The 15159-nt window shown below is 34.5% G+C and overlaps 1 protein-coding gene across 8 annotated transcripts in view; it reads right to left on the bottom strand.

Annotated features, from left to right (window-relative positions):
• The window catches only part of CBLB (Cbl proto-oncogene B), a 200051-nt gene that overhangs the window by 61472 nt on the left and 123420 nt on the right, over positions 1–15159 (bottom strand). For all 8 annotated transcript variants that reach the window (XM_037525620.2, XM_037525618.2, XM_037525619.2 and 5 more), the window contains exon 10: positions 6141–6344. In XM_037525620.2, the coding sequence (XP_037381517.1) occupies positions 6141–6344 (204 nt within the window). The remainder of the gene's footprint in view (positions 1–6140; positions 6345–15159) is intronic.

Below are 15159 nucleotides of genomic sequence, written 5' to 3'. Positions count from 1 at the left end.
TAATTGGGGCTTTAGGGGTAGACATGGCACAATAATTTGCATTTGTAAAGATGGGAACCTATACTGCTAAAATATATATGGCGTTGTAAACCAAAGTTAAGCAATTTAAGTTGAAAATATAAAAGAAGTGTTACCAATGATGATTCAGTAAAAAGAAACCTTCCTCAATGGCATACTATGTACCAGACAGTAGGCAGGGCTGTGAGAATGAAAAGAAAGCAAGCAAGGGAAGGCCTGTGCCCTCCAGGAGCTCACAGTCGACCTCAGGACACTGATCCAAAACTGCTAACAAGAGCCTACAGTGTATTCTCAGAATCTGGTATGTATTCAAGCCATTTTTGAAGAACATATAACACTATCTTCCAGGTCCCCTATAATATCACCTAGAACTTACACAAGGCAGTTTTTCCCTTGGACAATTAAATACTAATGAAGAAAATGCTACTATTAGGCATGGAGGATTTAAGGAATTCAGTGAAGAGAATGCAATGAAATGGCAAACAATGTACATATACCTCTGGGTTGCTTCCAACAAAGAAAGACTCTACCTAAGTGGGAGAATGAGAAGGTACTGCTGTGGTGGTCAGAGTAGTTCTTGGGCAGGATTGTCTGATGAACTGCAGGATGTTTTGCATCTTTGACTCTGCCTGCTAACAAGTCAGTTGTTTCTCTGACCAATGTCCCCGCGTTTCTGAATACCCTCAGGAGGCAGAACCTCACACAGAGGAGAACCATGCTCTATGTTTTACAAATATCTATTGTTATCCTGCTTTTCACTCTTGTCCTTCTTCTCCTTACTGTTCTGCCTGTGGTTAGAATATGAGTCACATTAAAAAGCATTGCTCTCCTTGAAACCCTGTGATCTGTACACAAGAACTCTCTCTTCAAGATCAGGATTACTATGGAACTTTTCCTCATACTTACTATTAGGAAAATATGAGGAAAATCAAGCCCTGGATGATCTATTAATCTTTTACTTAGCAACACAGACTTAATTTTTTTTAAAGATTTATTTATTTATATAAGCATTGGGTACAGTCAGAAGCACAGGAGGGTGAGAGAATTCACCAGAGCCAGAGCGGGGAACAGGCATTCTGTGGAAACACACTGCTGAGGGGAGCAGCAGGTGTGGCAGGAGAGGTGTGTCGTGCCATGTGGGACTCTCGCCAGCAGCCAGGGATCGAACCAGCACTGCAGAGGCTGCAGGCAGCTTCGCAGCCCAGCGCTCAACCACTGCACCACCAGGGGAGGCCCCGGATTTAATTTTTGATAACAACATATAAGAAAAGATAAAGAGTTATCCCTCTGGTTACAACTGTTTTTGTTCTTAAATGGTTTTTTTTTTTTTTTAAAGATATTAAATATTGCTTAAAGAAACTGTTTAAGATGGAAGAAATTAGTCTCAACTCATATATTAGGTGAGTCTGTCAACTATTTCATCCTGTATGCAAGACTTTATTTTGCTTGTAATTTTATGTATTTGGTAAATAGTATGTTCTATCAACACAATTACTAAGGAACTGATAAGAATCCTCCTTAGACAAGTGAAATAAAATTCTGTATAGTAACAGATAGCTTTTCTTAGCTGTGATCTGACTGAAGTCAGAAAGGATATGATCTTAGCAATTGTACTCTGGACTTCCTTTAAGTGTTCACATGAGAACCAATTATCTTAGAAGTTCTGACAGCTCTGAACTCAAGCAATGGTATATAATTTCAAATAAAATCTAAAATGTTTTCCAGTGAGAATTACAAAATAGCCTATATCTAGGAAGGCAAACAATACACTGTACTTGTAGGTTCTGATTGCTTCTGTAAAAATTCGTATTATTAAATATGCTTACCTTATAAAAAGGAATACATTCTATATGTTTAGTACTCCACTATATATAAACTCCAGCTGTGGGATATCACCATGGTAACAGTCTTTTATGCTATGATGGAAGCATTACTAATTTAAAGAATGCAACATGCTTAAAACAGACAATTTCACAAGATAGTCATCAACTTGCTCATAAAAGAGCATACAGATGAGATGGATATTTGAAATGGCAGAGAAAAGAAAACTGAACCATTCTGATGGACAATGACTGACAGTCACTACCACAGCTAAGAGAATGAAATGCTTTGAAAATGAACGAATGAGTGAAGCAACTGAATGGTTAAGAAACAGAGAAAGAAAATTCAAGTATAAAAATGATTATGTCAGGTGACAATGTGCTATGTTATTAACCTCAGCTGTAAGGCAGAACTGAACAAAACCTTCCATTTGATGTACTGCATGTATATACATTCAGTCTACAGACAGGAATGGAGATAAAAAGGTGCAAAATCTCAGGTTACTGCTCACAAAGAACATGTGGAATGCATGTGCATTTATTATTTCATTTAATTAATATTTAGTGGGTGTATTTAAGGTGCCAGGGGAACCCAAAGATAAGTAAGACATTGGCTCTGGCCATAAGAATTAACAGTTTCAATGAGAAGACAGTCCTCTAAATAAAACATTAACAATTTAGTGTGACTGCTGAAACTCTTAAATAGAAGTATGTAAAGTGCTATGGGACCATATGGTCAAAGCAATAGCTTTTCAATTATCACAAAAAAAACTGATGCTTTATCTATACTAAAATTTAGATTTTAAAAGCTAAGTGGTTACCTTTAAGAGAGTAAGTTAATGTATAATTCACACAATTTATTTCCTTGACTAGAGGCATATCACTGCATATAAAGACATTTATTTAATTTCTCCAATGTCTAATTGTCATAGGAAAGCATAGAAATAACATTGACTATAATGAAAGCTTTATTAAATGGCAATGTTGACTGCCAAATAAGCCACTGAAGTGGAAGTTTATGGGCAATAAAATCTGAGAGCTCCATTCTTCTCTTTTTTTGGGGGTATTTTATAGAAAAGACAGATATAAAAATTTCTCAGCTCCCTTGACAGGAAGCTCACTAATGTGCCAGAGAGAACAGAACCTGTACCTTCTGAAGAGTGCATGAAAAGACCAGGGCATCCACCCCAGTCCCTTGTGAGCAGTCTATGCTCCTTTTACCCGAGCAGTGACAGCTTTCAGTTATCAGATGGATACAGGCTTCACCATCTGTGGAAAACAGGCCAAGACTGTAAGTTTCCCTAAAGTCCTACAGGATGAATATAGTCTTCCCCAAAGCAGTAAGGGGCTCAGAGTTCTAGAAAGAGGCTCAATGCCTCTCTCCAGATATGAATCACTGAAAAAAGAAAATCCATTTTGTAAAGAAAATGGAAATGCCCTTTTCCAGCTGGAAACACTACTATCTAGGTCCCTTGTACTTGAACTGCCGCATGGTTCTCAAAAACTTTTCTGTCATTCTCTATTATCCATGTATAATCATTCTTTAAATGCTTTCTGAGCCTTAGGTTTATGGCTTACAAAGGTTTTCTTAGAAGGGACAGATAGTAAGTACTTTAAGCTTGTAAGTCAAGATGCAAAAATCAAGGAAATCATGTACTTATTTATAAAATCATTTAAATATACAAACCTTTAAAATGTAAAATCACGCTTAGACAACAGAAAAATGGGACACAGAGTGCTGATTTGAGTGTTATAGTCAAATACCCAAAGTGAGCTAAAACCATTTGGTTATTAAAAATATTTTAGACTAAGACCTTACCTTCTTCCAATAGAACCTGCAGAATGACCTGACAAAGCTCTATCAAATAGTTTTGTAAAGGAAAAACAATTTCCATCATATCTATTTATAGTGGATATTTTAATACCTACAAGAAATATATCTATACAGTCCAATACAGTAGCCACTAGACATAAGTGACTATTAAGCCCTTAAAATGTGCCGTGTGACTGAGGATTAAAATCTTCATTTTTATCACATTTTAATTATTTTGAATTTACATTTATATCACCAGACAGGGCTAGCACACAGAAAACTGATTTAATAGTAACTTACATATAAATTACCAGGAACTAACTGAATATGTGTGAGATTTTTAGTGAGCTGTTAGGTTAGGTGCAAGGTATAAATATTTCTATAGGTTATACCAACAGATCTCAATTAAAAGTAACTTCTGGTGAAAATTCATTGGGAGTTAATAAATTTTCAGCATGTACATTATGTGATAGATCTGAAAAGATCTTCAAATAATGGTAGTTAAACTTTGTCTACCAAGTACAATGTGTGTGATATGGTCCAAAGATGGCACAAGAGACAGTATTGCATGATGGCTCATGAACAGAGTTTTTAAGGCAGGGAGACCTGCGATAATGCACAAATTCTGCTACACAGTAGTAATGGGATTTTAGGAAAGTTATTTCTACATCTTTCTTCCTCAATTGTGTCCTCTCTAGAACAGGAAAATAGCAATAGCTTCCCCATTGGGTGGGTGTGATGATCAAATGAGGTCAAAGATTTAAGAATCTCAAACAATGTCAGGTCATTTACAGTACTGATGCTACTATTATCAACATGTTAGTATATCTACAATGTCATATGTAATAACATAGTCATATATTCTATGATACTGTCCATATCCTGGCTTAGAACTCCTTTCATTACCCTGAAGGTGAGAGCTCCACACAGGGTGTGAAAGGGGTTCTAAGCCAGGTTATGGACAGTATCGTAGACTATATGACTATGTTGTTTCCAGAGGACCTAGTATGGCATCCCAGCTCTGCAGCTCACCTGGCTCATGTAGACAAGTCACATGACAAGCTTGAGCCTCATTCCTTCTTTGAAAAATGAAAATCACTTTCTCAAGTTGCTGAGAGAAGAAAATATGTGAAAAAGTTTTGTGCATATAAAATACATTAATACTGGTCTACTCATCATGAAATCATCTTAAAATCAACTCTTGCTCTTTCAATTTGAGTTTCTTCTTTTTTATCCTGAGTGTTCCTGAAGAATAACTACTTCCTTTCTTCCATCTCTTGGGTCAAAAGGATCACACACTTCACAACTGTGTGTGTGACACAGGAAGAAAGGATGGAACCAGAAGATGTTTCTCCAAGGGTTAAAATTTTTAATTTACTAAAAAATTATATGGAGAGTAAAAATCATCCCAGACCAAAAGCAAAATTTGTGAGTAGTCCTATTGGTGATGCTAATATACCTGCATATATAAGAAAATTTAAGGGCATGATTTCAGTGAACACTGGAACACAGAAAATGCAGAGAGAACATGAGGCTGTTTTGACGCTGAAGGGGTAATCCAAAGAAATGCTTCATCTGTCCAGCATGTGTTTCCTATCAGACGCATATAGGGAATAAAATTCTCATCATTCCACATAAAAGGCTAATAGGTTTTATGTTACCTGCCAAATCCTACAGAATTGAAATGGGGGTTCTGTGTAGGGCTGTGCAGGCCAAGTCTGAACTCAGCAGGGATGAGCACCAAGACTGTTTAGCCTTATCTGCCACTAGCTGGGGAAAGCGGGGGTACTCTCACTGTACTTTGGATTGCGAGTCGTCATTTCTGACTTTGAAAGCATGAGTTTCTGAGTATAATCTGAACTTTATGTAACTTTCTGTACAGTAAATGTCTATCCAGTTCTATTGATTATTGTACCTCTAGTCTATATATCAAGTTATAAGCTGGTTTATCAACCAGTCTCCTGTGACTCTGGTTACATAAACTCCAAGTAGCCAGTGGACTTCATCTACAGTGAACTGACAAAGTCAATTTTCTGAGCCAGCAATATTGATTGATAAGCAAAACACAGATTATAGTAGATTCACAGTTATAAATCTTATGTCACCACTTGTAGCCAAACAGAAGGCGGCTGGCAAGAAAATAACTCTAGCAGATATTTCTTTTAGACTTCAACAAATATTCATAATCAGTTACAAATTTTAATTTCCTTTCTGAAAATATTCTTCACAGATCTGCTATTGTCAGTCTTAACTCTACACAACAGCTCTCATTATCTCTCATTTTGATTTAAAACAGCAAGAGTACTTTCAGTAGAGTCTACTGCTTTCTTAGGCTATAATTTTATCAGACTAACAACTTTACTTGTATTTTCACTTCTGATTCCTAAATCTTTCCCAAACTCTAACACACTCAATCATACCCTATTTGTGTGCATTATTTGTTTTGCATGTCACAGGTCACTGATTAAACCTATGGTTTCCAGATTTACCTTTCGAACATTTGCCAACCGATTCATCATCAAGGACTCCTCTCGGTCGTCATCATCATCCAAGTCCAGCATGGGTATTCCAAAGGGGTCAATGATGCTGCAGCACCTGGAGCCTTCATCTCTCGGATCAAAGGGGTCCACAATTATGGGCTCCGTTCCTTTAATTTCACAGCGACAGAAGGGGCAGCCCTGGCCATCTGATTCCTGAACAACACAAAAATGTGATGATTAGTCTTTGTTCAAGTAAAGCAGTACTGAGGAGTAAATGTTTTGCAACAGTAAAATATATCACTAGAAAGCATTTAGGGTATTAAGTTGGGTGACAGAAGATCTGTTTTAAAAAGGTAATAAGATTAGAACAGGAAGACAAAAAATATGACAAATGTTCAGTATCAAATTTTTAAAAAAAAAATTCTTCTAAAAACAGGTTTGATTTCCCATTGAAAAGGAAAAAAGCTATGGCGCTTTTATTTTCTTGGTCATTTACAATATCAATGTTATCAAAACTTTAGTCCTATAAAAAACTAGAAATTGAATCATGTCCCTTTTTATCATAAGGCACCAATGCCAGTTAAACATTCCATAAAAATTTTTTGATAGTCATTATAAAAAACCAGTAGTATAATATAGAATAATCCATCTAAAAATTCTTTATGGACAACTTCCCATTATGTATGTGGATGGGTGTGTCTGTGTATGGCTAAATGTTTCCATTTTAAACACCTAGGTTTTTAAATAATTTGATAAATAAGCCAACAGGGAACAATAACACATTTATATTCAGAAACCATCACCTTTCCTAAGACCCTGTCCATCTGGACACAGCTCCCTTCCATATAACACCATGTGAGATAATGTTTTACCCTTCATATTGTTTTCAAAGGAAATACTGTAGAAAGATTAATGCAAGTACCTATGGATCATAAATTCATTTACTGATTTATTGAAAGTTTTGTTCAAAGTCTCAATTTCATTTCTCAAAACTAACTGCAGTAAGAATTCACAATTGGTAGGAAAATAGGACAAAAATGTTTTCATGCCCTGCCACTAATGGTGCCTTCTAGAGACAGGTGATACATACCACTCATGTTTTGTCTTTTTGTTTTGCATTATACCTTGACTTTAATAGTGTGTCATTTAAAAAACACTTAACTGAAAAGGTGTGATTCTAATCTTTGACTCATATACAGTGTTGTAAACCAATGAAACTTACCACAACAACAAAACAGTGACAATCATAACATCATTTTAAGGCAGAAATGGGATGGCTAGCACAATTAGAGATGAGAAAGATACACAAAGATAACATTTTTAAAGAAAACCTTCAGTACATAATTCTAGTTGACTCCATCCATTTGGAATGATGGGAAACTAGGGATCTACTGGCCCTACAGTGATAGGCTGATCAGCAGTGGAATTAACATTCTCCCCCTCCTCTCACTGGACAATTACTGAGCGTGCACTCTATGGGAGGGAGTTTATCCTGTCTCAAGTGTTACTAAGAGTAACAAATTGAAAATCTTTGTTACACACATTGTCAAAAAATAAAAACACTCTTTGGTTAAGGAAAAGAAATCACAATATACTCTCATTTATCTGTGGTCACGTAATTGGGGAAAGTTGGAATGGTAAATAGCTGAAGGTGGTGTGAAGAAATATAGACATATCAATACAAAATAGTGTCTCCTGCTCACAAGCTTACGTTCAGTGGGCTTCAAGGCAACTTTGGCTATTTGCGCCATCATTTTACAGATTATAAAAACAAATTTTACATTATCTTGGATAACTTCAGAGTTCTATTTTTTTAACACACGAGTAAGTAATTACAAAAAGGAAATCCTTTCTCCTAATCTTTCAGTAATAAAAAAAGTTAAATTTGAGTGCATATTCAATGTTATCCAGATAAATTTCTCTTATGAAAAAGTCAAAATGGATCCACATGCATGCTTGCAGTGGAATTTTCTTAAATAAGAACATCTGAAAGGTCTACATAAGAACATTTAAAAACTATAGTTCTAACCTGTAAGAGCAAGATGTAAGAAGCTGATGTTTTCTGTGTCTTTAATGAACCAAGGATGTAAGGCAGTGAGTGCTCTGGGCCCTAAGCAGACACTTCATTCATTCATACAGGTATAAAATATTCAAGCAAATTCCAAAGCATATTCAAAAACATAGAGAAAAGTAAAGTGAATATATTACAGATTGCCCAAATTTAACAATTATCAGTTCACACCCAGCCTTCATTTGTTCCAGCCACCCTTGAATTATTTTGTAGCTCTTCCCATTGATCACATACATTAACCTTTATGTTTAGCACATATATCCAAGAATAGTGGGCTTTTAAGACCCAACCATAATATAATTATCATCACTAAATATTAATCCCTCAATCTAAAATATTATAGTCATAATTTTTAGGGCAGTGTCTAGAATGTGTAAGCCACTGTACTTTGCTTGCTACAAAGGCTCCTCTTAAAGACTCCAAGGTCAATTTGCATGTTTTGGTTTAGACTGACTTCCAATTTATTTGATCTATTTCTTGAAAAACAGTAACTGAAAAGACTGAGTTTGGAACAGAGGAGGTGAAGGCAATAATAGCTTGTTGCATTGTAGATGGTACAAGGAAAAAATTGGAACAGTTCATCTAAAGCCAAATTTAGGTTTTTCTCCCATCTTGCCTATCTGAAAATTTAATACTATACAAATTACTGATGTGTATTAGAGTAGGTGTTTTATATGTCACAAAAGTTATATTTTGTTTATCTTTATTGAGAGTTTACATTACTCACTAAATGAAAAAAAAAAGTTTCAATGCACATCCAATTTGATTCATAAACAGATCACACTGAATATATCTCCTTAATGGTATTTACTATGATTTTCACCCATCAGTTTTGTTTTTTTTTCTAAAGATTTATTTTTATTTATTTATACAAGCACTGGGTACAGTCAGAAGCGCGGGAGGGTGAGAGAATTCACCAGAGCCAGAGCGGGGAGCAGAGCAGGCAAACTGACGAAATACACTGCTGAGGGGAGCAGCGGGCGGTAGGAGAGGTCTGCACGCCATGTGGGACCCTCCTCCGGTGGCCAGGGAGCAGCTGGGGATCGAACCGGCACTGCAAAGGCTGCGGGCAGCTTCGCAACCCAGTGCTCAACTGCTGCACCACTGGGGAGGCCCCACCCATCAGTTTTTATAAGATGACTTGTCATAGTCAAATTAGAGCTTAACCATAAATTCTCAAATGCCACTCTGGTGCTCTGTTCTACTGTCTGTCAGATGGCTGACTGAATACATTTGAAGAAGGTCTACAACAAACACATAACTAATCAGGATTGTAGCTCAATAATTAAAATAATGTTTGTCAATGTTCACTTAACACAAGATCAAGGAGCATATGCTAACGAAGGAGAAAGACAAATATCTCTAGTCCCCAACATAGTCACATTCTGTGAATTTTAGGAGGAAGTACTTGGGACTACATCCGTTCTAATTGACTCAGATTTCACTTCCTCAAATGAGAAACATTTCAAGCCAAATGATACAGAAGTTATCAGTGAGGACCACACTCATATGAAACTTAACCATTTAATATGTTCATAATAAAATATGTTAATCATTAATATTTAAGTTAATGATGTTAAATACAATTAAGCAAGCTGAGAAAAACAGAATAATTTTATTTTCCTAAAAGATTTCCCATTTTCCCAAAAATCCTATGCAAAAATCCAAATAAATGTTATCAGTATGATCTCAATGTCATCAATATAACATTAGATCAGTCACCATCCATATTCCTCCTGTTTAAAAATTCAGGTGGACAGTATCTCTTAAACATTTCCTTTTAATTATTTAAAGATAAACATTATAGTACAATTCATTTGCTCTCAAGATGACTGATTATTCAAGGGCATACTTGTAAGGCCAATAACTAATACTTTCCCATATATACAATATACATGTAATGCTTAGAGAATACATAGGCTTCCAAGAGTCTCATTTCTGGGTGCATTTTATAGTATGTGTTTGTTTTCCATCACAGTAACTTCTAATTTAAATCACCTTGCTATACCCTTCATATAAATTTTCAATTTAATATTTATCTTTTTAACATGGAACAACTATAAATAACTAGATAGAAAAATAAATCATACATACTCTGAAAGTAGCTTGGGTGCTGATAACTATTTTCAGAGCACAATATTTACCACAGAAATTCTAACTTTTTGTGGAGAATGAATGAAAGAATGAATGAGGATAGTTAATAGTAATCCTAAATAATCAAGAATGGAAGAGACTTTGGTTTGGTGCTCTTTTATATTGGCAAGGCAAGAAGACACTGGTGAACTTAGATTTTTCTAGTTTTAACCAGGGAGGTAGATGAAAACATGCAGTGATCAGAAAAGGACCACAGACAATTTGAATCAGGACTCTTGGATTGGAATCCTACTCCCATTTATAGCTGTATGACAATGACTAAACTACTTATTTGTAGGGAATAACAAGAGAATGCACATTTTAAGGTACATCTTGAAAATAAAATGAGGTAAATTACTTCAGAGTTTTCCAAAGTGCTACATAAATTCTAGTATTATTTCTATAAAGCAGTCTCAAAGACCAAAAAATATATATATATAGTAAGATTATTAAGGAAATAAGGAAACATCTTAGCATTGAGAAGAATTCCATATTCTCACAAAATAAATGGGTTAAAAACTACAAAATTATTAGTATATACATTAACAGTAATCACAAAGATGAGACAGGCATCCCCTAAGTGATTATATCAATTATTGTAATAGGAACAATAACTACAGTTCTAGACAGTATTGTACACATTATCTCTATATTAACTTATTTAACCCTTATGAGGTAGATACAATTATTATCCCCATTTTTCAATAAGAAAATTTTGGGTTTACATAATTTGAAGGAGACCACATGGCCAAGCAGTACTGAATAAGAAATAAGATGCAGGAGTTCTCTTTCAGGAAGCTAATCTTTTCATCTCTACATTGTCACTACACTATTATCATCAGGACATAGCTCTTCAATCTTAGAATCATATCCTAGGTCAAAATAAAGTTGAAAAATACCTGCCCATTATGGGATCATCTGACAAAAAAAAAATCTATTTTGTTCAAATTGCAAGTTTCAAAATTAAAGAAACTACTAAAAGTGACTGTTTCATTTGCTCTAAATAAAAATTTTCAGTTTGTAATATGAAGATGCTAAACTTGCCCTAACTTTTGGGTATAGGTTGGCATATATTTTTCACATGTGAAGAGCTTTTATAATAATCATTTGTTGCTACAGTCCAATTTAAATTTTTAACACATGAAGCTTGTGAGCTTGCGTTCTGAAGATGTTTTATTCAGTGGAGTTTCAGATACCTATTAAGTGCTACTGGTTAAAGCCAATACAAAAAAAAGTTTTCCAAGTCAAAATTTGCTATCATCCAGGTTTATCACGACATACTGAGCTTTCACTTAAGTCACCAGACATAGAGTGCAGCATTTGCTCTACCCGAGGTTGTTTTCCCACATCTGTATGTGCCTTTCATTCCTACTGACATCATTCCAGTTCTGACGTCACTGAAGCATTTTGGGAAAACCCCAGTAATCCCAACATTACAATGTGAAAGAGGAGCTTCCAACTCTATTTTACTTAAATTTATATGAAAAGATAAAAATTGTCAAAGGAGGAATACCACTTTATGACATTCTTTAAAACAAGTTTTTTCTTATATGTAGTAGTAAGCTTACAAAAATTTCATGAACATTAGAAATGTGAAGGTTGAGTGTTTTGGAGGGAAGATACAGTAAAAGATTATAGTGCCTGATGTGATCATATGAAGTCGCTTCTCACCTCTCTTAGACAACCATGTATTTTTTCCCCTAATAATGCTCTCCAATATAGGTCATATATAAATTCACTGAATCACATATCATTAAAACCACCTGTTGATTTAGTGTGAAATATATTTTGAACACTAATATATTTCTTTTAAATTATTTTGAAAAAACAGACAGAGGGAGTAATTACAGGGAAAAATTACTTTGAATTGAATTAAAGTTCTCCACATAATTCAAAACAAAATTGCATATCTAACTGACGTGTGTATCCATTTTTATTTTGGAAGAAAGATTTGAGGAACACAATTTAGAGTTTGTACCATTAATAAACTAAAGTCATTTTTTGGATTTCTGGGGAAAAAAAAGAAAACCATTTTTCATACCTTAGTGATAACCCTGCAGCAACACAACTGCATAGCATGCTAACTAAAAAGAAAGATGTGAAGGAGTACAGGGTGAAGAAAATGTTTGTTAGTATTATCAGAATAGCATGGAAGAGAGAGAAAACTCTCCCAAGTTTAATTGCCAAGGGTAGAACAAATACCACACCCAGAGTGATACTGCTTCAAAGAATGTCTCTAGAGAGATACTATTCAACTTATTTAGTATTCCTTGTAAACTCTGCCTTGCTTATTCAATTTATTAAATAACACAGATGTTTCAGAAGGAGAAAAAATATTTGACACTTCCTGGAGGCATGACTAATGGGCCATTATGACAGCAATTAAAGAGTAACCACTTGCAGGCAGTAACAACTACCTGACATCACTCCCATGCATTTCTTAGGGTTTCTGTTAATTAGATAAAATTCAAGTCCCTGAGGAATTTCATTTAAACCAAAGAAGACCATCAAATGGAAGGAAAAGTCAGTGAATAAAGACTGGCTAAAAATGCACATTGGCTGAACACATTATATTTTACGATCAGAGTTTAATATTTCCTATTGGACTCTAACTGATTAATCAGAGCTTCTTGGCAGACATGCAGCCTTTAAAATCCTTTTCATCAGCATGCCCAACCAAAGCACTTGAAACTAACAAAAAATGTCTGCACCCATAATTAAATCTAAAGGATAACAGGATGTTCATTTCAAGTGATTGGTAATACCATGTCCTTCCATAAAACTTTCAGATATAATTTTGACCTCTTGAGATTTGTAGGGATTGTTTCTGAGCATTTTAAGCTCACATTAGTCCAGAATTTTGGAAACAGAAGCTGCTCAAGGACTGTTTCCCAATAAATAAATGAATAGATTTGAGATCTTGGAAAAGAAGAATGATAAATTACATGTCTGCCTCTACCATGGCAGTTAGGGGAAGCAAAATAAATTTCCCTGTGCAAAAGTAAGTCTGCAAAGTTAACTTAAAAACAAGCATATAAAACAAAAACAATGAATTCAAAATCATAAAAAATGGGACTTTAGCCCTGTGCCATTCTGAATAAAAAGCTGAAAAGAGAAGTATCACTACATGGACTCAAACAGCAGAGTTAATATTCTTACAGCATTCTTCATTGCATTTATATATTTAGACATAATATTTAAAAATATATCGCATTTAGGAAAATTTTCAATGATTCCTTTTGTTCTCATACGCATTATCAGGGTAAGCTCACTGAAGCTATAATGTAAGGCTTTTAGCATTTTTAATATTTGTCAACTGGGTTTTAAATGGATCTCCTTTAAAGACTTTTATTACATCACAGAGGTGTTTGCAGTAACACGGCTAAATGACTGTTAAACACTGCTGTTCACACAATAATGTCAAAGCTGATAAAATAGATCTGTTAGTTGGCAGGAAGTACCAAGGTATGAAATCTGTATGTAATTGTAAATATTTGGGTTTTCCAAAAGTAATGTTCAAAATTTGAAGTTTAACCACAAAGATCCTATTGAGATATAGATGTTATGGGATATCACTTTGGAAATCCCAAACTGTAGTCTAAAAACAGTTTTCTCCAGTATAGAGAAAATTTGAAACAATCATCCTCCTATATGGTTCTTGATGTAAAAAAGCCAATATGTAGAGACTTGGTCTTACTGCCTCTAAATTAGTGCCAGTAATATTGCAAGCAATAAAGTGAGATGATGTGGCTCAAAAACATGTGGGAAAAATCAAAATGTGAAAAGGTTAAGGGAATCATCCAGCAGCTACTGAATAGAAAAAGTACCTGAGGGTTCAAATTTTTAAGATTCATTTTCAGATTTTGAACATGATAAAAGATCTTTAAAAAGATCACAGATTTTGATTTTTACTTTATTAGAATTAGGTTTTTTCCTGGTCCCTCATTTAGGTTTTCTAAATTCCTGCTATGAGTGAGACCACCCAGTATTTTTCTTTTTCTTTCTGGCTTATTTCGCTGAGCATGATCCCCTCCAGCCCCATCCATGTTGCCGCAAATTGCATGAGTTTATCTTTTTGACTGCTGAGTAATATTCCATTGTGTATATGTACAAGCAACTATAAACCAGAGACACATTATGGAGGGAAGGAGGTGGGAGTAGGATCAAAATAAGAGGGGTGGGAATTGTATGGGGACTATTACCAAGATGAAAATGCATACATTGTGCAAAAATAAAAATGATGTAAAAAATGTATAAAATATATAAATAAATGTAAAAATGTAAAATGTAAAAATGTAAAAATGTAAAATGTAAAAAATATATAAATAAATAAATAAGATCACAGATACTTGAAGAGAAACGGACACAACTAAGGCCTTTATAAGGGCTTTCACAATTTATGTATAATTTCAGAGTCTTGATTTAAGGTAATCTCAGTTCTTTTTTCTTTATATTATTTTGCATAAAATTCATAATTATTAAGTAACTATCAATGTATAGATAGCATGCTAGGGTAGAGGATCTATAAATAAAGCAATCTACATTCTAAAGCAGAAACAGGTAAATAAGTAAATGTTAACAATATGAATACAATGAGGTCAGGTGTTATAAGAACATATACAAAATATATCAGAAGAATGTTAATTATGAATCTCTTGTGTGGGGAGAATTCAAAAGATGTTCTAATAATGACTTTGCATAATTTTCATTAAGCTTTATGCAAAATTCTATGATTAGATTAGTATAATAACATTCACAAGTGATACGAATGTGATTTTATTTGATTATTTCAAATTTCTGAGTAGTTTTACACTTTTCATTTGC

The sequence above is a fragment of the Talpa occidentalis genome, unplaced genomic scaffold (genome assembly GCF_014898055.3).
Source record: "Talpa occidentalis isolate TD23 unplaced genomic scaffold, MPIMG_talOcc4v2.1 talOcc4.4, whole genome shotgun sequence".
Classification (NCBI taxonomy): Eukaryota; Metazoa; Chordata; class Mammalia; order Eulipotyphla; family Talpidae; genus Talpa; species Talpa occidentalis.
Note: the sequence above shows the minus strand (reverse complement) of the source record. Positions and strands in the feature narration are given on the sequence as shown.